Below are 22037 nucleotides of genomic sequence, written 5' to 3' on the forward strand. Positions count from 1 at the left end.
AACAAATTGCCGTTGTCGGCAGGATCCCAATACAGCAAACACAGGTAAGTACAAATTTTATTCGTCTTGTCCTGGTAATGCTTGACGGGATCCAAGAAGAACTGGAACTACAGTGAGACTTATGTTGGGGCGTCCCTCTGTATTCTAGGAAAACTCGACCGAGCTAGGGGGGATGAGTTTCATCTAGGAAATTTAACAGGACTAGATGGAAAAGCTAAACCTAGTAACTCGGTGGACTACAATGATGCAGCTTAACCTTGTCTGATATCTGTCCATCAACGGGTGGAAGAAGCTTCCTAGACTGCATCTGCAAGTGAGATCTGATATAAATATCTGATCAAGAGCAATCAGATTAAGGGAAGAGTCGATATAAGCAGGAGGATAAAATTATTAAGGAAATAAACATATGGGTTCACTCACAAAGTGCGATTGGAAAAAAGAAAATAAGAGTCAAAAAGAGTTTCACATTGAATGCAAACACCCGCCCTTTGCACGTAAAGAATGCATGAACTTTTTGCATGCAAAGATGACATAACTTATCCTATGTGAACAAGTACTGTTAACATTTTCTGTTATTAGCCTTTAAACCTTTCAGATTGAACAGAAGAAGAGGAGAGTGGGTTATCAGTAAGTGAGCAACCACAGCTGCGAATTGTAAGTCTCACTTTTGATTGTTTTTAATTGGAATAAGAACAATAAGACCGTTCTCTCACTGGCCTGGGCTGGAACGGTGCCTGGCAGGGAGTGAGAGTTACCTTGACATTTCTTAAAGATAAAGACAAAACTTTCTGAGAAGGCATTTCATAGTGCTCAGGAGTTTGTATGTGAGAATATACTTGATACGTTGTGCGGTGTTCATCTTGTTGAATAACTGACAAGTGAGTTTTAATGATGTCTTGATGCAATAATGTTTTCACTTTTCCTAAAAGACGCAATGTTTAATGCTGGATTTGATGCCATGTCCTAATGTTGGATTTAATGCAATGTTTCAATGCTGTGTTATGTCGCTGAGTTCCAAGATATGATTTATGCTGGAGGTTTAGCTTATAGTTTTCAAAACTAGATTTAAAATAAGGTTTAATAAGGGATTTTAAATTGTGTTCTGCTGCTGAGTACTTGAGGCCGGTCGATAAAATGTTTTGATTGACATAATAGCTGGTGTGTTGGTACAGTCTCAAAATGGGAAAGGGACAGTCAAAGATAAAGCAGGATTTGCAGTTGGAATTGCCAAAGGCTGAGAAGCGGAGGGCAAAAGATATTGTGAGGAGCCACACAAAAGCAAAAATTGTTATTATCCCACCAGGGTCGCCAGCTGATATTGTATGTAAAGAATTGGGACAGAACTACGTTATCCCATTCACATATGATCTGAACAACTGCACACAAGGCTTGTGGCCACTCGGAGGATCTTTTGCCCCGGAAAAGCTAGACTTTGTACAAGCAACTGTGATAGCTCAGATAAAACAGACGGGTTGGGACTATGATTATGTCCAAGCATGTCTTGAAGGATGGAGGAAAATAGCAAAGAAGCATCCCATCTCAAAGCCTAACACAAATCTGAAAGTTTCTGATGTGGAAAAAGGGAAACAAACAGTAGAGATCAAAAAGGAAAAGGAAGATAGTAAGACTATTGGGCCAGAACTGATTGAAATGATCGACAAAATTGTTCAAAACACGACACCAAAGGCACTGTCTCATATCGTGTCTGCTCTCGGGGTGAGAAATGCAGAAGTTACTAGGATACAAGACAAATATCCAGAAAATCTGTGTAAACAGGCTTCTGTAATGTTGCGTATTTGGGCGCAGAAACAGAATAAAGCAACCCCTGAAAGCCTTTTGCGACACTTGAGAAATGGTGGAATAAATTGTGATCGGTTCTCAGAGAAACCAGCAGTAGAAGTAAGCGGTGTTAATCTGTTTCCCAAGCAATGCGTGGAGACACCAGCAGTGTCTGATGATCTTATAGACATACTTGAATGCACAGAGGCTGTAAGGCAGCAGAGGTCAGCTCAGGCAGGCAGACAGAATCCAAATGATGGCAGGGGAGCCAGCCAAGAGGGGGCCATTGGTGGGGGCGGAGCAGAGGGCGGACCTCCGGCAGAGAACAGTCCACTACAAACCCCTAGTATCAGTATGGGAGGGCCTAGCCGCACAGAACGTATCGATCGGCGTGCACACAGGCAACATTGTAAATCTGACACTGATTCTGACACAGACGAAGACAGTGAAGCCGCTCAGACCCGAAAACACAGATCAGGTCATCGATACAGGTCATATACAGATCTTAAAAGAGCAACTACATCGAGACGGAGTAAGTCTGACACAGAAAGTCAGCCCCGTAAATTCAGAGGCATCCCTCCCAAAGGCATTAAACTTAAAGACATCAAAGGACGTAAGGGTAAAACACCTATGTCACTCCTTTCTCAGAACCTTTCTCAGAAAATAATCGAAGCAAGTGCAGAATCACTTGCAGAATCAACATGCACAGCAACAAACACACAACAAAAACATGAGGAAGCTCCTGTAATGCAAGCTCCTAAATTAACGGTAGGAGACACTCCAATTCTGAAACCCTGGACCCCAATGGAGGTACGGCAAATGCTAAATGATGCTCCAAATCCACTGACTAGGCCAACAGCATTTCATCTTTGGTTACTCCAGACAGTTGAAATCTACAATGCCCAGATCCCTGATGTACGTCAACTGTTGTCATTGGCTTACAACCAAGAATGGAAAGCTGTCCAGATACATTTTCATTTTCCTCCTGGGACAGGTAATGGGGATTGGGTGCAAGTGACAGATGGAAAAAACCTCTCCAGGGCAGACTGGATGGATGAGGAGTGCCTAGCTTCTTTAAAAGACAGTGCTAGGAATGCTGGAGATTTTAGCAAAGTCACAGCTTGCATGCAGGGAAAACAGGAAGATACCATGGAGTTTTTGCAGAGATTCGGGACGGTGTGGGAAAACACTGCGGGACATACAGAACATAGCCTATTAGGAATCCAAACACTGTTGAACTGTTTGCGTCCTGAAGTAGCAGCCGCTTACAAATTGTCCTTAAAGACGTGGCAACGAGAAGACTTCCACACGACAGTAACATCCATTGCCAACATGTGTAGGGATGGCATTTTCGACAGAGGAAGAAAACCAGGGGTACTACAGAACATGGGTCAGCAACCATGGGCTTCTCAAAACACACAGTTTACACCGTACCCCGCTCCACCCAGACAGCATATACAATACACATCAAACAGACCTTTCCAACAGAATAAGAGGAAAGACAAGTGTAGAGCGTGTGGTAAGTTTGGGCACTGGGCAAGGGATTGTAGTTCTAAAAATAGAGTGCAGCAACAACAACAGCATGCTTCTCCCAACCCTGAGCCCCAGGAGTTAGGACCAATGGTAAAACACCTAGAAACACTTCCTAACACTCCATGCGGGCAGCTAGAGTTTGGAACGCTGGGTCAACACTGTGACAGACTTACACCTCCTCCCCAGACGGACACAGATTCTGAACTTCATGTGTCACCAGTACCATCGCACCGTCACAAACCTCACCCGGCACTTTCAAAAGTCCCTGAAGAACTGTGGGCTAAACACAGTAATCACGTGGGTTTTGTCAAATCCGCACCACCTCATAAAGTCTCATTGCGCGAAGGTGTCCAATTGCCGTGCCAAAAACAATACAATTTGCCTCATGAAGCGGTACATGGAATTAAACCAGTTCTTGAATCGTTGCTAGCACAAGGCGTCCTGGTAGAGACTGTAAGTCCATGTAACAGCCCGATTCTACCTATTCTGAAACCTGGCAGACCAGATGCGTGGAGATTTGTGCAGGACTTAAAAAAGCTTAACGCCGTGGTAATTCCCATTCCATCCATCGTGGCAGATTCCAACACCATTTTGTCTTCATTGCCGGCAGATTCCAAATTCTATACTGTGGTGGACTTATGCTCTGCTTTCTTTTCCATTCCATTACATGCTGACAGCCAATATTTGTTTGCTTTCACATTTCAAAACAAGCAATACACCTGGACAAGGCTCCCCCAGGGCTACACAGAGAGTCCTGCAGTGTATGCGGCGGCATTAAGACGTGATTTAGAGCATCTCCAACTGCCTCGTGGAAGTACGTTGTTGCAGTACGTGGATAACCTGCTGATAGCCTCTCCCACCGAAGAGGCTTGCGAAACAGACTCTGTCGTCCTCTTGCAATGTCTAGCAGAAAAAGGTCATCGAGCCGCCCTGGCCAAGTTGCAGTTTTGCTTGCCCGCTGTTTTGTATTTGGGCCATGTGCTGAGCGAGGGACAAAGACTGTTGTCTCCTGAGAGGGTGAGAGCTTTGTGCTCGCTTCCACCCCCTGAAACGAAAGCACGGATGTCGTCGTTCCTGGGAATGGCTAATTACTGCAGACAATGGATTTATGACTACGCTCGTCTCGATTCCATTCTCCGTGCGGCAACACTGAAAGCACAGCCAGAAATCATCCAGTGGTCTCCAGCCATGAATGACACATTCAATACTCTGAAACAAGCACTCACCAGTGCTCCGGCTCTTGGACTGCCTGATTACACTCTGCCTTTCCATCTATATGTCCATGAGAGAGATGGTTTTGCAACGGGGATTCTCACTCAGAAACATGGCACCAGCTACAGGCCGGTAGCATACTACTCAGTTAAACTCTGTGCTGTGGCTTCTAGGTGGCCGTCTTGTCTTAGGTCCATTGCTGCTGTAGCTTTGATGATTGAGAAGTCATCGGCCATTGTTTTGGCTCATGACTGCATTGTATTTGCTCCACACGCAGTAGTGCACCTCCTCACCACGTCCGCAACACAACATATTACTGCCACGCGCCGTGCGCGTTATAAAACCATGATTCTGTCCAGCCCGCACATCACTGTAAAGCGCGCTCCCCCTCTAAGTCCGGCCACGTTTGTTCCTTTGGTAGACGACTCTGATGAACTGATGACACATAACTGCGCACACGTTGTTGACACATACACATCGCCGCGTCCAGATCTGTTACAAACCCCTATAGGTAATTGTGACATGATCTTGTATACTGACGGGTCTGCATCCAGACAGTCAGATAATCAACAGATTGCTGGTTATGCCATAGCTGATGATATTGGTGTAGTGGAAGCTCATGCATTACCTAAGGGAACCTCAGCACAGGTGGCGGAACTTTTTGCTCTCACTAGGGCGTGCATTTTGGCAAAAGATAAGACAGCCACAATATACACTGACTCGAGGTATGCTTTTGGAGCAGCTCATGATTTTGGTATGCTATGGAAAAGGAGAGGGTTTGTTACTTTGTCTATGCAACACGCAGTTTTCATCCACAATCTGCTCGAAGCAATCCTCCTACCAGCTCAATTAGCTATTGTGAAATGTGAGGCTCACACAGGTGCTTCTGATCCAGTTTCAAAGGGCAATGCGGTAGCCAAATTTGCCGCGAAACAAGCAGCCCGTGCTGCAGCCTCTGTGGTAAAGCAATATTAAAAAACTGCACCTCCCCTGATGCCGATCCCTTTTTTTAATGATGTAGCTGGTGCCCAATCCAGTGCTGATGTACTAGAGAAGGATTTCTGGATTAGGAAAGGCTGTAGTTTCAACAAGGATTCTGGCTCGTGGCTCCATCCTGATGGTAGAGTTTTTGTGTCTCCGCTCTCTCCTCCATGTGTTGGCCCAGGTAGCCCATGGCCCATCACATGTAGGATCATTCAGTCTCAATGGTCAAGGTCCCATATCACCCACAAAGTTCTGGTCAGGTAGAAAGGATGAATGGAGTGCTTTATTCAATCAGAAGCACACCAAACAGAACAACAGGTCTGAGTCTGCATGAAGTTCTGATGGGATGGCCAATGACCACAGGTGCAAGCCCGCCATTAACACCTCACAGAGCTACCCTGTTATGGACAGATGAGTTCAAGAGAGAGTATCTATACTCTCTAACTAACATCTTGAGAAAACATCATTTGCAGGTTTCTTCTAGGTTACCCGGGGAAGAGCCGACGCATCCCTTCCAGCCAGGGGACTTTGTTCTTGTGAAAACACTTAATAAAGTCTCTCTGTCACCTAGGTGGAAAGAACCATATCAGGTGCTGTTAACCACCAGGACAGCAGTTAAAGTGGAAGGCAAAGCTGAGTGGATTCATGCCACGCGACGCCGAAAAGCAGCGTCCAGCGAGCAGACACCAGAAGGGCCCAGGACTGCGGAGCAACCATCTGCTGCGACCCCTTCAGGATCCTCAGCGCAGGATGATGACATCCTGGGGGTAGTTTCTCCAAAGCTACACCCGACACCGCACTCAAAGGCACTTAGAAGGCACTGAGAAGATCCTGAGAAGATTCAAGAACCTAACACTGTTCTGAATAAACTGAACAGGTCATGTCGTGCACCTCTAGGAGAAACAGTATCATCACAGAGAAATGCTAACGGTGTTCCACACACTAATATGTACATGAGATTGATGCATGACTTTGCCAACACACTCAACAGGTCAGGGTGTTATGTTTGTGCTCATATTCCACATACAACAGGAGAAGGGATGCCTTTAATTCCAAGCCCATTGTCAGGACAGGATATGGTAGGATGGGTTTGAGCAATGCAGAAAAGTCCTTACTTTGGAGAACAGGCAGACTGTACAGAGAGTATCAGGAACTTACTTAGCTTTAAAAAGGCATACAATCACTGATGCTTTAAACCCTCTTCATGTGCCCACTGGTCAGTATTGCATCTATCAATACAGGCCAAGAGAAAAAACATCAAATTTTCCTAGGTAACAGTACATGTGATTCTTATATCTCAGCTAGAGATGACTCTAGATTATGTTATGGCTTCCACAGGCGGAGTGTGCCATTTGATAGGTCCAGAATGCTGTACATATATACCAGATCCCTCAGATAATGTTACTCACGTGGTTCATCACTTCAGCTCCTTGCTAAATAACATGAAGGCTCTGGATTCCCCTAGTGTCAGGATGGGATCTTATAGATTTAAGTTCCTCTTCTGGGCAAGGTTATTATAGTTTTGCATTTTTCATTAGTTTTTATTTTTATTTCGTTTAGACTTTTTCTTTTCAATTTCAGTTTAGTTTTAATTCGTTTTTAAAGCGGGTTTGCTAGTTTAGTTTAGTTTTTATTTTTTGAAAATGCTTAGTTTTAGTTTAGTTTTTATTAGTTTCAGTGTTAGTTTTAGTCTTTTTTGTAATATGGGGTATTTGTCAGGGGCGAGATTCAAAAATTCAAAATGCTAGGCTTATGTATGAAATAAATTGACAAAGACGAAAACTAAAGACATTTTCTCTATAATTTTAGTTTATTTTAGTTAGTTTTGTAAACACACAATACAGTTTCAGTTGGTTATCGTTTTTTTGTAAAGCCTCGTTTTTATTTTTATTTCAGTTAATGAAAATGTTTTTTCACACCTAGTTTTCGTTATTTCGTTAGTTTTCGTTATAATATACGATAATACAATAATAACCTTGCTTCTGGGCTCGATTCGGATGCTGAATTGATAATCTGGAATGATGTCCATACTACTGAAGTGTGATTGTGATGATAGTGACCACGACAGGCCAGCGCTCTGAAGAAAGATTCGAAGCCACTCTGCATCGTATGTGCTAGTAACCTCTCCAGAGTGGTAATCCTCTACTGAGTGTAAAGCTCATGGGTTGAAGACGACGTGCCTTTACTGTATTCCTTTTCTGTTTTCCTTCATTTATGTTTTTTTCTATCCATATTGGTTGAAGCTTGCTTGTAACTCTTAGAAGTAATGTTTTCCTCAGCGCTTAAGTGAAGTATACAGTAGGATGACATTTGGGTTTTTTCCTCTGTATGAATGTTTTGAGGTTTTACCTAAATGTTTATAATTTTCAGATTAGAGTAGCTTGCCGCATGAGGTCTTTTACCCTACTCAGGTCCAGTGTGAGGGGGATGTTTGTCCTTATGTGGCCTACGTGACTTAGGACCTCTGTCCGGTGTATTATAAATTCTTGGTAATTTGTGGTCAGTTTGTTTGGAACTGGCGGACAGAACTCCTAGGGCATGTGGGAGTGCAGTTAAATTTTAGTTACATTTTGTGTTGTTGATTTCATAATCAACAAGGGGGAACTGTGGAAGAAAATTTAACATACATGTACTAACAGCTGAACTGGGGTCACCATCTGGGAATGTACTGTTTCATGATGAATGGTCACCTCACTGTAACCTTTGAGCCATAATTTACTAGGCCAGAGGTCTCGTTGTCACAGTGGCTCCTGTATGTCCCAGAATATCTGTGGAATCTTTAAACTAAGACATAACATGTGTTGCCATAAAGGAATAGTTCACCCAAAAATGAAAATCCTGTCATCATCTCCTCCCCCTCATGCCAAATGAAACTCAGGTGAAGTTTGTTAGTCCATATAACACACAGGGAGGCTGCAGCACAACTTGGTAGCAGCCTTCTCCAAAACAACTGAAGTCAATGGGGACCTGTTCTTTAGAGCTCCAAAACAAAAACAGACAAACAATCACACTGTGAATAGAAAGACCTATACACCATTATTTGTTGCAAATCAATCAGCTGTAGTTCAGATTTGCACTAAATGATGGTGTAAATATACTGTAGGTCTTTGTGGAACTCTGAAGAACTGGTCCCCACTGACTTCAGTTGTTTTGGAGAAGGCTGCTATGGAGTTGTGCTGCAGCCTCCCTGTGTGTTATATGGACAAACTTCACCTGAGTTTCAACTGGCATGAGGAGATGTTGACAGAATTTTCATTTTTGGGTGAACTATTCCTTTAACTCTGCTTCTGTTCCCATGTCAGCACATTCTGTAACGTCCTTGGAAGATACAGAAAGACCGGTTCAAATCTATTCTCCTTTGAAGAAGTGTATGTAGCGTCATGCTGTGTGCATCTCTTCCTCTTGCAAGACTTCCCCTTTAATAAAATATATATTCAAGTAAGACGAACCTCTGACTCCACAACTTTTCTTCAACAGCTGGTTTGCTGAGCAGCTGCAGACTGACTGGCAGCTGGAGGTCATTAGTGTTTCTCCATCAGCAGCTGTGGTTCCTGCTGAAGTGCCGCTGAGCAAAACCCTGAACCCTGCTCACTCACTGCTAGGGCTGCAACTAACCATTATTTTCACTGTTGATTAATCTGTTGATTATTTTCTCGATTAATCGATTAGTTGTTTGGTTTATAAAATGTCAGAAAATGGTGAAAAATGTGGATCAGTGTTTCCAAAGCCCAAGATGACGTCCTCAAATGTCTTGTTTTGTCCACAACCCAAAGATATTCAGTTTACTGTCATAGAGGAGGAAAGAAACCAGAAAATATTCACATTTAAGAAGCTGGAATCAGAGAATTCTGACTTATTTTTCTTTATAAATTACTCAAACCGATTAATTGATTATCAAAATAGTTGGCGATTAATTTAATAGTTGACAACTAATCGATCAATCGTTGCAGCTCTACTCTCTGCACTGAGTCACTTCAGCTGTAACTAATGTGCAAACTGTAAAAGGCTGTTATTGTGGTCACCATGGAGACACAGTAATGTGTTCTCATGTGGACTAGACTGCTGGAGAGCAAGACACTGAAACAGAATCAATCAATCAACCAATCAGCTGATGAGGAAATGAGTAATTTGAGTGATTATTCCATCAGAAGTATCTGGTCCAGCAGCAGCCCGGTCTGACCCGGCTGAAGAACGGGTTTGGGGGCAGACCGGGTGAAGCTGAGTTCCTGACCTTGGAGTTGAGCGCACACTGCAGCGGAGACTCCCGGTTCTTGTTGCTGATGTCGGTTCTCGCTCCGTTCTCCAGCAGAACCTGGATGATTCCCTCGTAGCCCCATCGCGCCGCCATGTGCAGCGCCGTGTCGCCTTTCTCGTTCTGCAGGTCCAGACGGCAGGCCTGCAGGTCGTAGTACACCAGGGCCTTCACACACTGACACACACACACACACACACACACACACACACACACACACACACACACACACAGCCAGGCTCAGTGCATCTGAACACATCTGCTTATAAAACATCATTTGTTGAGAACAGAGGTTGGTGGAGGATTTAACCCAAAGTCCCTCACAGGACGAGTGTAACCATTTCCAGTATGGGAGCCTCAGTGGGAATCGAACCCTCAACCCTCTCAGTGTGTGTGTGTGTGTGTGTGTGTGTGTGTGTGTGTTTGTGTGTGTGTGTGTGTGTGTGTGCGTGTGTGTGTGTGACTCACGTCTTCGTGTCCGTACATGCAGGCGAGGTGCAGCGGCGTGTTGCCGTTGTTGTCCTGAGCGTCTGTGTTGGCCTTGTAGTGCAACAGCAGCAACTGGAGGAGAGACGGCAACACAGAGACTTTATTCAGAGACAGATCTGATCCAGAGTCTGTCCACAAAGACACATCTAAGACTTTTTAAGACTGTTTTCATGCTGCCTGGAATTGGATTTCAGAGCAATTTAAAACCCAAAATGAAGAGACAAAGTTGTTTCTGACTGAACAGCTGAAGAAAGTTGTGAAACTATAAATGTCAGAATAAGAGAAAGGAGAGCAGGATATGAACAGTTTAGAGACCTGGAGTCCAGCCTGTCTGCTGCAGTCTGAACTGTTCTGTGTTAATCTGACAGTGTTCTGCATGAGGCTCAAACTGAAGAGCAGAATGTGAAACATCAGGACATCAAAGCTTCATTCATTCGTTTCGTTTCACTTTTCTGTCCAGCTGCTTCCACTAAATATCACCGACTGTAAAGAATCTGTCAAACCTTTGTCTGATTTATAGCTGCATCTAAATTAAACTTATTTAAATTTAGATAATGTAAAACTGTTCCGGACCTTTCACAGACCCTTTCACAGACATCTATCGATGTCAGGGATGGCAATAGAACAGGTCAAGAAGACAAAACTACTGGGTGTAATGTTGGATGGAATATTGTCGTGGTCTGATCACATTGACGGCATTGTGACCAAAATGGGAAGAGGCATAGCAATGATTAGAAAGTGCTCCACTTATTTAACATCCTCTATTATCTGTCAAGTAATACAGTCCTTGGTCTTTTGTCACCTGCAGTACTGCCCAGTTACAGGGTCAGCAGCAGCTAAGAAAGACATAAATAAACTACAACTAGTTCAAAATCGAGCTGCCAGATCGGCTCCATTGCTCAACACGCACAAATATAGCATATATGCACACGGGCTTGTCCTGGTTCTCAGTTGAAATTAAACTCCACTATAGCCTCTTCATGTTCTTCAGAAATGTAGCATTTAATCAGACAACGGAATATTTCTTTAACCAAGTAATAAACACAAGCAACAGACATAACCATTACACCAGGAATGCCAGTTCAGGTCACTTGATACCTCCAACCCCAAGGACAAACCTCCTCAAACGCAGTTATTTACCGTTCAGTAATGTCTTGGAGCTCACCACCTCCTCACATAACTCGCACGCAAAACAGATTGGCATTCAAAAAACTATTAAAGGCACACTTGGGGCAGCTGACCATATGACTGGAACCAATTGTATTTGACCAAATCTAATGTATATTGTTAGTACTGATACTATACACGTACTACTATACTATACTATACAAGTATCTGATTGTACCATTTTAACTGTATGTTTTATGTTATGTATTGTATGTATTATGTCTTATGTCCTTTTTGTGGACCCCAGGAAGATTAGCGGTCGCTAAGGCGTCAGCTAATGGGGATCCATTTAATAAACAATAATAAACAATAAACAGACAGCCTGTATCAGGGTTCCCACACCTTCTTAAACATCAAATTCAAGGACTTTTCAAGGACTTTCCAGGCCCAATTCCCCCAAATTCAAGGACCCAACACGGCACAGTTTGAGACACGGATCAAGGTTAATTACTGTTACAACACTGAGAATTTTTATAATGAGAACAAGGATTTCAAGGACCATGGGGACCTTGCTGTATCCTTTCCATCAGCCTGCAGACAGTCGTGTTTTCTGACTTGACAAACAAGTTGACACCTTTTGTATTATTTATAAATTACAATTATGGGTTCATTTTCTGTTTTACTCTTGCCTTAACTATTCTGTGCAGACACCCCACTATATTTGACTATTTCTGCTGTTTATTCAGTTAATTGTTTCATGTTTATTCATTCAAATGTTCATTCATCTTGTAAAGCCTATTGTAAGTCTAAGTTTTGATCAGCACACGGTGTGCTGGAGGAGTGTGTGTGTGTGTGTGTGTGTGTGTGTACCGTGACGCCCTGGTAGCCCCTCTGGCAGGCCAGGTGCAGGGGGCTCAGGGCGTGGTAGTCTGTGGCGTTGACCGGTGCTCCTTTACACACCAGCAGGTCGATCAGCTGGGCCTGACCTGACACACACACACACACACACACACACACACACACACACACACACACACACACACACACACACACACACACACACACACACACACACACACACACACACACACACACACACACACACACACACACACACACACACACACACACACACACAGACAGTATGTAAAGCAAATAGCGACAAGCAGAGGTGGGATGTAACAAAGTAAAAATACTTCATTACTGTACTTCAGTAAGATTTTCAAGTATCTGTACTTTACTCAAGTTTTTCTTTCACTTAAGACTTTTTATTTTTACTCACTACATTTCAAAAGAAAAATCTGTACTTTCTATTCACTACATTTTCAAAACAGACTCGTTACTCTCTGGAAATCATCAACTGATTTTCTAAAAAATATATATTTTCAGCATCAGACGGCTTCCATCCCGGAAACAGCTGATCAAGAGCCAGATGTGATCGGCTGCTTGTTCAGCAAAGAGACACCAAAAATTAGGGAAAGGGAGAGAGAGAGAAGCAACAGGAAGAAGAGAGAAGCAACAAGAGAGCGAAGCAACAAGAGAGAGAAGCAACAGGAAGAAGAGAGAAGCAACAAGAGAGAGAAGCAACAAGAGAGAGAAGCAACAAGAGAGAGAAGCAACAAGAGAGAGAAGCAACAAGAGAGAGAAGCAACAAGAGAGAGAAGCAGAGAGAGAGAGAAGCAGAGAGAGAGTTAACGTTAGTGAATTCAGCTGCTAGGGTTCAGGTTCCTGATCTGAGCTGCAGACTCTTTCTCATCTGGGATTCAGAGGAACGCTCAACAGAAAACCAGTTTAGAACATTAGAAATGACTTTTTTAGAGAACCACTTTTACTTTGATACTTTAAGTAAATTTAAGTCCATGTACTTTTATACTTTGACTTGAGTAAAGGATTTGAAACGGTACTTCAACTTCTACCAGAGTATATTTTGATACTGATATTCCCTGACTTCCCCAGATAATTATCTTTTCTCAGATTTGTATTACCTTCCCTGCACCTTGTTCTGCCGCTGTACTGCACACTGCTGCTGTGACACCCCAATTTCCCCTAGGGGATCAATAAAGTGAAATCTTAATATGATGTAGTATGGTACATGACATGTGATGGTATGTAAAGCCCTTTGAGACTTGATTGTGATGAACTAGACTCAGGGTTCCTACACATTTTCAATTAAAAAATTCCATACTTGATTTGTTTTGAAGATTTTGTCTGGTGTTCAATATGATTTACGCAGACAGACATCTTTCCCCTGCTAACTAGGTCACATCACTGTATAGATGAAGATTGTTCTTCACAGCCACAAATATCAGAATATGTGAGATGATTGGCAGGGTTCCTACACGCTTTCCATTTTAAAATTCCATATTTTCCCCAGACCCTATGTTCTTGACCGGATTTGATGTTGGTGGGTATTTGATATAATGCAGCTGACAGCGGCTGGGTAATAAGAGCGTCCCTCTATCTGAACATTATTCTGCACATCAACACAAACTGTGGACTCAAAGTGGCTCTACAACAACATAAAAGCTAGAATGATGTGTGTATCGGACCTGAACCGCAACATTTTCCAGACTTTTCCAGACATTTTTTCAAATTCCCAAACTATTCAAGACCTGGAAATGATCAAATTCATTTTTAATACTTTTCCAGACTTTCCAGACCTGCGTAGGAACCCTGTAGACTACACTAGCCTACACTAGACTTCCCAGTCTCTTCCTGAAATTCCTGGACGGGTGGGAAACCTGTCCTGCTGTCAGAGGCAGAGCAGGAGGAGGAGCAGGGGGAGCAGGAGGAGCAGGGGGAGCAGGAGGAGCAGGAGGAGGAGCAGGGGGAGCGGAGGGCCGGGTCCCTGTGTACTCACCACAGATAGCAGCAACATGCAGAGGAGTGTATCCTCGCTCGTCTCTGGAGAAGGGAGTGACGATGGACGGATCGTTCAGCCGCCTGCAGCGAGAAACCAACACACACACACACACACACACACACACACACACACACACACACACACACACACACACACACACACACACAGCAGTCACTTTAATGTACTAACAACATCTTCATATCAGTAACTCTCTCTCTCTCTCTCTCTCTCTCTCTCTCTAAATCTTCTCCTCTGTCTGTTCTAAACAGCCCAGCCACGCTCTGTCACGCCGTGTCTGTCAGGAAGTGATGCGTTTTATGTTTCTGCTTTGTTTGGAATCAACAGAAGAAGAAGAACTGGGTAGTTAGCATGAGCAGCGATAGCCACCATGACTGAACAGAAGAGAGAAAAGAGAAACTCAAACTGAAGGAAATCCAAGCTCCGCCCACACTGTGTGATTGACAGGTGATCTGTGGGAGGAGCAGAGCAGAAACACCACAGTGAGGCTGAGGGAGGAAGATGGAGGAGGAGGAGGAGGAGATGGACTGATGGGACAGAGAGTCTTCTGGAAGCTGCTGCCAGTTTCCATCAGTGGGAAAAAAGTTCAAACTGATCTTCATGCTACAGATTAAGGGTTAATTGCCAATACACAGTGCAATTGTATTATTCCATAGTTCAATGAAATTGAACCCACAAAGGACCAAATTGCCCAAACAAATCAAATCAAGTGGGCAAATTATGCCCTCGGTCTGTGTGTGTGTGTGTGTGTGTGTGTGTGTGTGTGTGTGTGTTAGCGGTGTGGTACCAGTACAGATCAGGAAGTGAAACAGTAAGCTGGATTTCATTCCTGACTGACTCTGATGCAACAGAGGAGGGAAAAGGAAATGAAACTGACGAGAAATACGAGCAGAGAAGAGAAAAGAGAAGAGAGAGAATCTACAATAACAAATACGTGTGTGTGTGTGTGTGTGTGTGTGTGTGTGTGTGTGAGTGTGTGTGTGTGTGTGTGTGTGTGTGTGTGTGTGTGTGTGTCTCTGTGTGTGTGTGTGTGTGTGTGTGCGCTTGTCTCTACTCAATTTACTACTAAGCCCTTGTAAAAAAAAACACTTATTGTATTGTTATACTGTATATACTTTCAGGAATCTCTTCTTTCTTTACTTCTTATATTTAAATTCTTATATTTAAATTAAATTTGTAAAGCTTGATTGCTGCTTATGTGTCTGTCTGTATAAATGTCTGTCTGTACTGCACCAACCTCACCAAGTCACATGAAAATGAATCCGATTCAGATTCAGATTCTGTGTGTGTGTGTGTGTGTGTGTGTGTGTGTGTGTGTGTGTGTGTGTGTGTGTGTGTGTGTGTGTGTGTGTGTGTGTGTGTGTGTGTGTGTGTGTGTGTGTGTGTGTCTGACCCGGACAGCTGCAGGTCACACAGGTCACAGGAGCAGAGCGGGTGACACATCCTGACGTCTTCATCACTCTCTCCTTCACTCAGCAGACGCTCCACCTCCGCCTCGTTCCCCCCCATTATGTGCTGCACACACACACACACACACACACACACACACACACACACACACACAAATGTGGGAAACATGAAAAGAACAGTCATTCTTATACATTCTCTAATTTTAATAATTTCTACTACTATGAGTTAAATTGGACAGAATTCTTGCTAACCCACCCTGGAATCTCCTGACCTGCATGGACCCCAAAACCCAAATTACTTACAATTTATGCTAAAGTGTTAGCATAGAGCCTATGGCCACAGACACACTGATCCATCAGAAGACAGAGTTACTGATGATAGATGTGTGTGTGTTGGTTTGTTGTGAGCGTCAACATGGCGGTGAGGCAGAACAACAGAAGAAGAAACAGACTCTGCAGTAGAAACTCAATCAGAAACTGATCTGGAAACCTCCGGTCATCCCAACGCTCCACCAGGCGAACTCTGTTTCTCTTTGTTTCGGTCGGACGCCGCTAGCTTCTACAAAACAAACGTAACGATCTGATTGGCCGAACGGACGCTGACGAATCCGTCTATCCAGAAAAAGTTCAGCTGGTTGAACTTTCTGTCTTCAAAACGATGGAAATCTGCAGGGCTTAAAGCAAAAAAACATTCTGACCCCGAAATGTTCCTGACTAATAGGGGGAGGGGGGGGGCAGTCAGCACACTGCACCATCGCACCGTTTATTTCTCTATAAAACTAGTCCAATAAAACTGGTGAAACAGTGACAGGTGGTGCATTGTGGGAGTTCTGCAGGCCCGCCGCTCAGCTTCCTGTCTCACCTCAAACAGACAGTGGATGGGCGTGGCGGCGCTCTGGGACAGCAGACTCATCCTCTCTCTGAACACAGCCTTATCGCTCAGCTCTCCTGAACCCTGCAAGGACAGAGAACATTACCGGCTTCAGTACCTTCACCCAGCTGGGACTCAACAGGACCGACCCGCCTGCAGGGGGACAGAGTCCGGTCCGGGACCAGAGAGGCTACAAGGCTGCGGGTTCAAATCCCTGGAGCAGCTGAGTGATTTACTTCATCAACAACAGTCTGGTATCTAGTGTGTGTGTGTGTGTGTGTGTGTGTGTGTGTGTGTGTGTGTGTGTGTGTGAGACCCACGCTGTGTGTGTGCTGCAGCTTCCCCAGGTTGATGTACTCCACTGCAGCCTCGAAGGTGCTCAGACAGTAGCTCAGCTCGTCTTTACTGGAGTGGCTGAAGCAGAAGTTCCTGATGTAGCTCAGGTTGGCCATCCTGAAGACAGACAGAGACAACAAGACTTTACACCAACAAGACTTTACACAGACAAGACTTTACACCAACAAGACTTTACACCAACAAGACTTTACACCAACAAGACTTTACACCACCAACAAGACTTTACACCACCGACAAGACTTTACACCAACAAGACTTTACACCACCGACAAGACTTTACACCACCGACAAGACTTTACACCACCGACAAGACTTTACACCAACAAGACTTTACACCAACAAGACTTTACACCAACAAGACTTTACACCACCAACAAGACTTTACACCACCAACAAGACTTTACACCAACAAGACTTTACACCAACAACACTTTACACCAACAAGACTTTACACCAACAAGACTTTACACCAACAAGACTTTACACCAACAAGACTTTACACCACCAAGACTTTACACCAACAAGACTTTACACCAACAAGACTTTACACCAAGACTTTACACCAACAAGACTTTACACCAACAAGACTTTACACCAACAAGACTTTACACCACCAACAAGACTTTACACCACCAACAAGACTTTACACCAACAAGACTTTACACCAAGACTTTACACCAACAACACTTTACACCAACAAGACTTTACACCAACAAGACTTTACACCAACAAGACTTTGCACCAACAACACTTTACACCAACAACACTTTACACCACCAACAAGACTTTACACCAACAAGACTTTACACCACCAACAAGACTTTACACCACCAACAAGACTTTACACCACCAACAAGACTTTACACCAACAAGACTTTACACCACCAACAACACTTTACACCAACAAGACTTTACAACACCAACAAGACTTTACACCAACAACACTTTACACCAACAACACTTTACACCAACAACACTTTACACCAACAACACTTTACACCACCAACAACACTTTACACCAAGACTTTACACCACCAAGACTTTACACCACCAACAAGACTTAACACCACCAACAACACTTTACACCAACAACACTTTACACCAACAAGACTTTACAACACCAACAAGACTTTACACCAACAAGACTTTACACCAACAACACTTTACACTACCAACAAGACTTTACACCACCAACAAGACTTTACACCACCAACAAGACTTTACACCAACTAGACTTTACACCACCAACAAGACTTTACACCAACAAGACTTTACACCACCAACAAGACTTTACACCAACAACAAGACTTTACACCACCAACAAGACTTTACACCACCAACAAGACTTTACACCAACTAGACTTTACACCACCAACAAGACTTTACACCAACAAGACTTTACACCAACAACAAGACTTTACACCACCAACAAGACTTTACACCAACTAGACTTTACACCAACAAGACTTTACACCACCAACAAGACTTTACACCACCAACAAGACTTTACACCAACAAGACTTTACACCAACAAGACTTTACACCAACAAGACTTTACACCACCAACAAGACTTTAAACCGATAACAAGACTTTACACCGATAACAAGACTTTACACCACCAACAAGACTTTACACCAACAAGACTTTACACCGATAACAAGACTTTACATCAACAAGACTTTACACCACCAACAAGACTTTACACCACCAAGACTTTACACCACCAACAAGACTTTACACCAACAAGACTTTACACCGATAACAAGACTTTACACCGATAACAAGACTTTACACCAACAAGACTTTACACCGATAACAAGACTTTACACTGATAACAAGACTTTACACCGATAACAAGACTTTACACCAACAAGACTTTACACCGATAACAAGACTTTACACCGATAACAAGACTTTACACCAACAAGACTTTACACCACCAACAAGACTTTACACCACCAAGACTTTACACCAACAAGACTTTACACCGATAACAAGACTTTACACCACCAACAAGACTTTACACCAACAAGACTTTACACCGATAACAAGACTTTACACGATAACAAGACTTTACACCGATAACAAGACTTTACACGAACAAGACTTTACACCAACAAGACTTTACACCACCAACAAGACTTTACACCGATAACAAGACTTTACACCGATAACAAGACTTTACACCACCAACAAGACTTTACACCGATAACAAGACTTTACACCAACAAGACTTTACACCGATAACAAGACTTTACACCGATAACAAGACTTTACACCAACAAGACTTTACACCACCAACAAGACTTTACACCACCAAGACTTTACACCAACAAGACTTTACACCGATAACAAGACTTTACACCACCAACAAGACTTTACACCAACAAGACTTTACACCGATAACAAGACTTTACACGATAACAAGACTTTACACCGATAACAAGACTTTACACGAACAAGACTTTACACCAACAAGACTTTACACCACCAACAAGACTTTACACCGATAACAAGACTTTACACCGATAACAAGACTTTACACCACCAACAAGACTTTACACCACCAACAAGACTTTACACCAACAAGACTTTACACCAACAAGACTTTACACCGATAACAAGACTTTACACCAACAAGACTTTACACCACCAACAAGACTTTACACCAACAAGACTTTACACCGATAACAAGACTTTACACCAACAAGACTTTACACCACCAACAAGACTTTACACCGATAACAAGACTTTACACCAACAAGACTTTACACCAACTCTTCCAGTAGTATTACAGTTTTATATTTATGTGAATTACCTTTCCCATATTATTTTTTATTTTATTACCTCTTGACTTGACTTACTTGACTTCCTTGGCATTGTTCCACCAATTGCTGCTGTGGCACCTGACTTTCACCCAGGGATCAGTAAAGTGTAATCTAATCTTATCTTATTTCTTTTCAGGTACAACAGTACTAGTGCTGCCCCCAAATACAATAAACCCTTTTAGTGAATATGCTGCATCCTGCTAAATAACCTCCATGTTTGTTATACCCTCTGCATTTCTCAGGGTCAAAGGTCACAGTGAATCCCCTCCCACTCACCAGTTTGGGATTTCTGTCTTCACCAGCAGGTAGAGGATGACGGCCAGCAGGTCATCAGCGCACACCGCCTCTATACTGACTGCAGAAGAAGAAACACGGTCAGCTTGTTGTGAGACAGAAAGCACAAAGGATGAAGGGCAGAATAAGACTCCACAGCAGTCCTGTTTGTCTGCAGGACACTCTCCCTCTGTCTGTCTTGCTGCGGCCCAAATTAGTAAATTGGCCTCTTGACAAACATTAATTAGGAGCGGCTCGTCCCGCTCTGCAGACAGACAGACAGCGGGGTTGTTGCGGGCCAACGAGTTTGGATTTCCAAAGCAAACTGGACAAACACATTAGAGCGCGACAGAGCCGACACTGTCCGGACTGCAGATCTGATTACAGAGAGGAGAGGCTGCTGGGAGATCATGCAGAGTTCAGCCTGCTGTCCCGGTCCTGCTGACTGACACACTGAAGGAATCTACTAAATATTAACCACACTTCCTCTCTGATGAGGTGACTCCAGCTAAAAGCCAATATCCCTTATTGATTCCCCTTGTTAAATCCATACCAAACACAAAGGAGGAAACAGTTGAAGTTTGGATTGTGCATCTCGATATCAGGAAGCTGTCCTTAATATTGGTTATAGTGTGATGTGTTGGTTATAGGATGATGTGTTGGTTATAGTGTGATGTGTTGGTTATAGGATGATGTGTTGGTTATAGGGTGATGTGTTGGTTACAGTGTGATGTGTTGGTTATAGGGTGATGTGTTGGTTACAGTGTGATGTGTTGGTTATAGGATGATGTGTTGGTTATAGGATGATGTGTTGGTTATAGGGTGATGTGTTCTTTATAGGGTGATGTGTTGGTTATAGGGTGATGTGTTGGTTATAGGGTGATGTGTTGGTTATAGGGTGATGTGTTGGTCATAGGGTGATGTGTTGGTTATAGGGTGATGTGTTGGTTATAGGGTGATGTGTTGGTTATAGGGTGATGTGTTGGTTATAGGATGATGTGTTGGTTATAGGGTGATGTGTTGGTTATAGTGTGATGTGTTGGTTATAGTGTGATGTGTTGGTTATAGGATGATGTGATGTGTTGGTTATAGTGTGATGTGTTGGTACCGGTGCGGCGTGGCGGCTGTGTGGCCGTCAGGGCGACCCGGCGCAGGCAGAGCAGTTTGAGGAGGGGGGAGGTGTGCAGGTTCAGCTGGCTCAGCTCCCGCTTCGCCCGGGGCAGGTTGATACTGGAGACAACACAACAACAACAACAACATCAACATCAACAACTACAAGGACAATACCTTAGCATGGAAATTGACCTATAAAAAGCCCTTATAGAAAGCAGAATGGTTTGAAGCGTTCATTAACAGTGGGAACAGTTCAACATGTCACCTGGCCAATTAACCTAGTAGGAATGTTCATGTTTTATTGTAATAATAACAGCCCACGACTTGAATTTTGTGGAAGCGTCTCTACCGGGAATCGAACTCGGGTCTCCTGCTTGAGAGTCTGCAGCCTGACTCCCTGCGGGACGTTATAGCGCCCCCACCAGGCCAATTAGTGTCATGTTTTTAAAGGCCAGAACAGTGAAAAAATACATCGTCCCTCCAAGTTTTGTCAAAATCAGAGTGTGGTGTGAGAAATCACATGATCTGACCTGAACTCAGGTTTGACTCCCAGCTCTTTCTGCTGCAGCTCCTGCAGACTCCTGGTGGTTTTGTTGAAGGCAGCGTCCTGTTGGAGAACACAGACAGACAGAGAGAGAGAGAGAGAGAGAGAGAGAGAGAGAGGGGGAGAGAGAGAGACAGAGACAGAGAGAGAGAGAAAAAGAGAAAGAGAGAGAGAGAGAGAGAGAGACAGAGACAGAGACAGAGCGGGACAGGACAGAGAGAGAGACAAGTTAGAGCAGCTTCCTGAAGAGTCTCTGAACACAAAGACCCAGTACTCCAAACAGGCTGAGATCAAACTGATCAGGTGTGGTTATTGATTATAGTGTTACAACATTCAGTTCCATTGCAACTTTGATTCACTGATGACATCATGGAGAGTCAGCAAAACAAAGGCTGAAACACTGT

General features: G+C 43.5%; 1 protein-coding gene across 1 annotated transcript in view; it reads right to left on the minus strand.

Moving 5' to 3' along the window:
* The window catches only part of LOC139657181 (ankyrin repeat domain-containing protein 27-like), a gene marked incomplete at its 3' end in the record, with an annotated part of 50068 nt that overhangs the window by 9990 nt on the left and 18041 nt on the right, over nucleotides 1–22037 (minus strand). The window contains 10 exon segments of the mRNA XM_071534941.1: nucleotides 9740–9937; nucleotides 10229–10321; nucleotides 12227–12342; nucleotides 14217–14299; nucleotides 15631–15752; nucleotides 16509–16601; nucleotides 16838–16970; nucleotides 19980–20058; nucleotides 21085–21206; nucleotides 21620–21696. Of these exon segments, the coding sequence (XP_071391042.1) occupies nucleotides 9740–9937; nucleotides 10229–10321; nucleotides 12227–12342; nucleotides 14217–14299; nucleotides 15631–15752; nucleotides 16509–16601; nucleotides 16838–16970; nucleotides 19980–20058; nucleotides 21085–21206; nucleotides 21620–21696 (1116 nt within the window).

Source organism: Centroberyx affinis, unplaced genomic scaffold (genome assembly GCF_046629955.1).
Source record: "Centroberyx affinis isolate AG114_WGS23_722 - 3 ecotype Tasmania unplaced genomic scaffold, CSIRO-AGI_Caff_v1 ptg002636l_1, whole genome shotgun sequence".
In the NCBI taxonomy this organism is placed as follows: Eukaryota; Metazoa; Chordata; class Actinopteri; order Beryciformes; family Berycidae; genus Centroberyx; species Centroberyx affinis.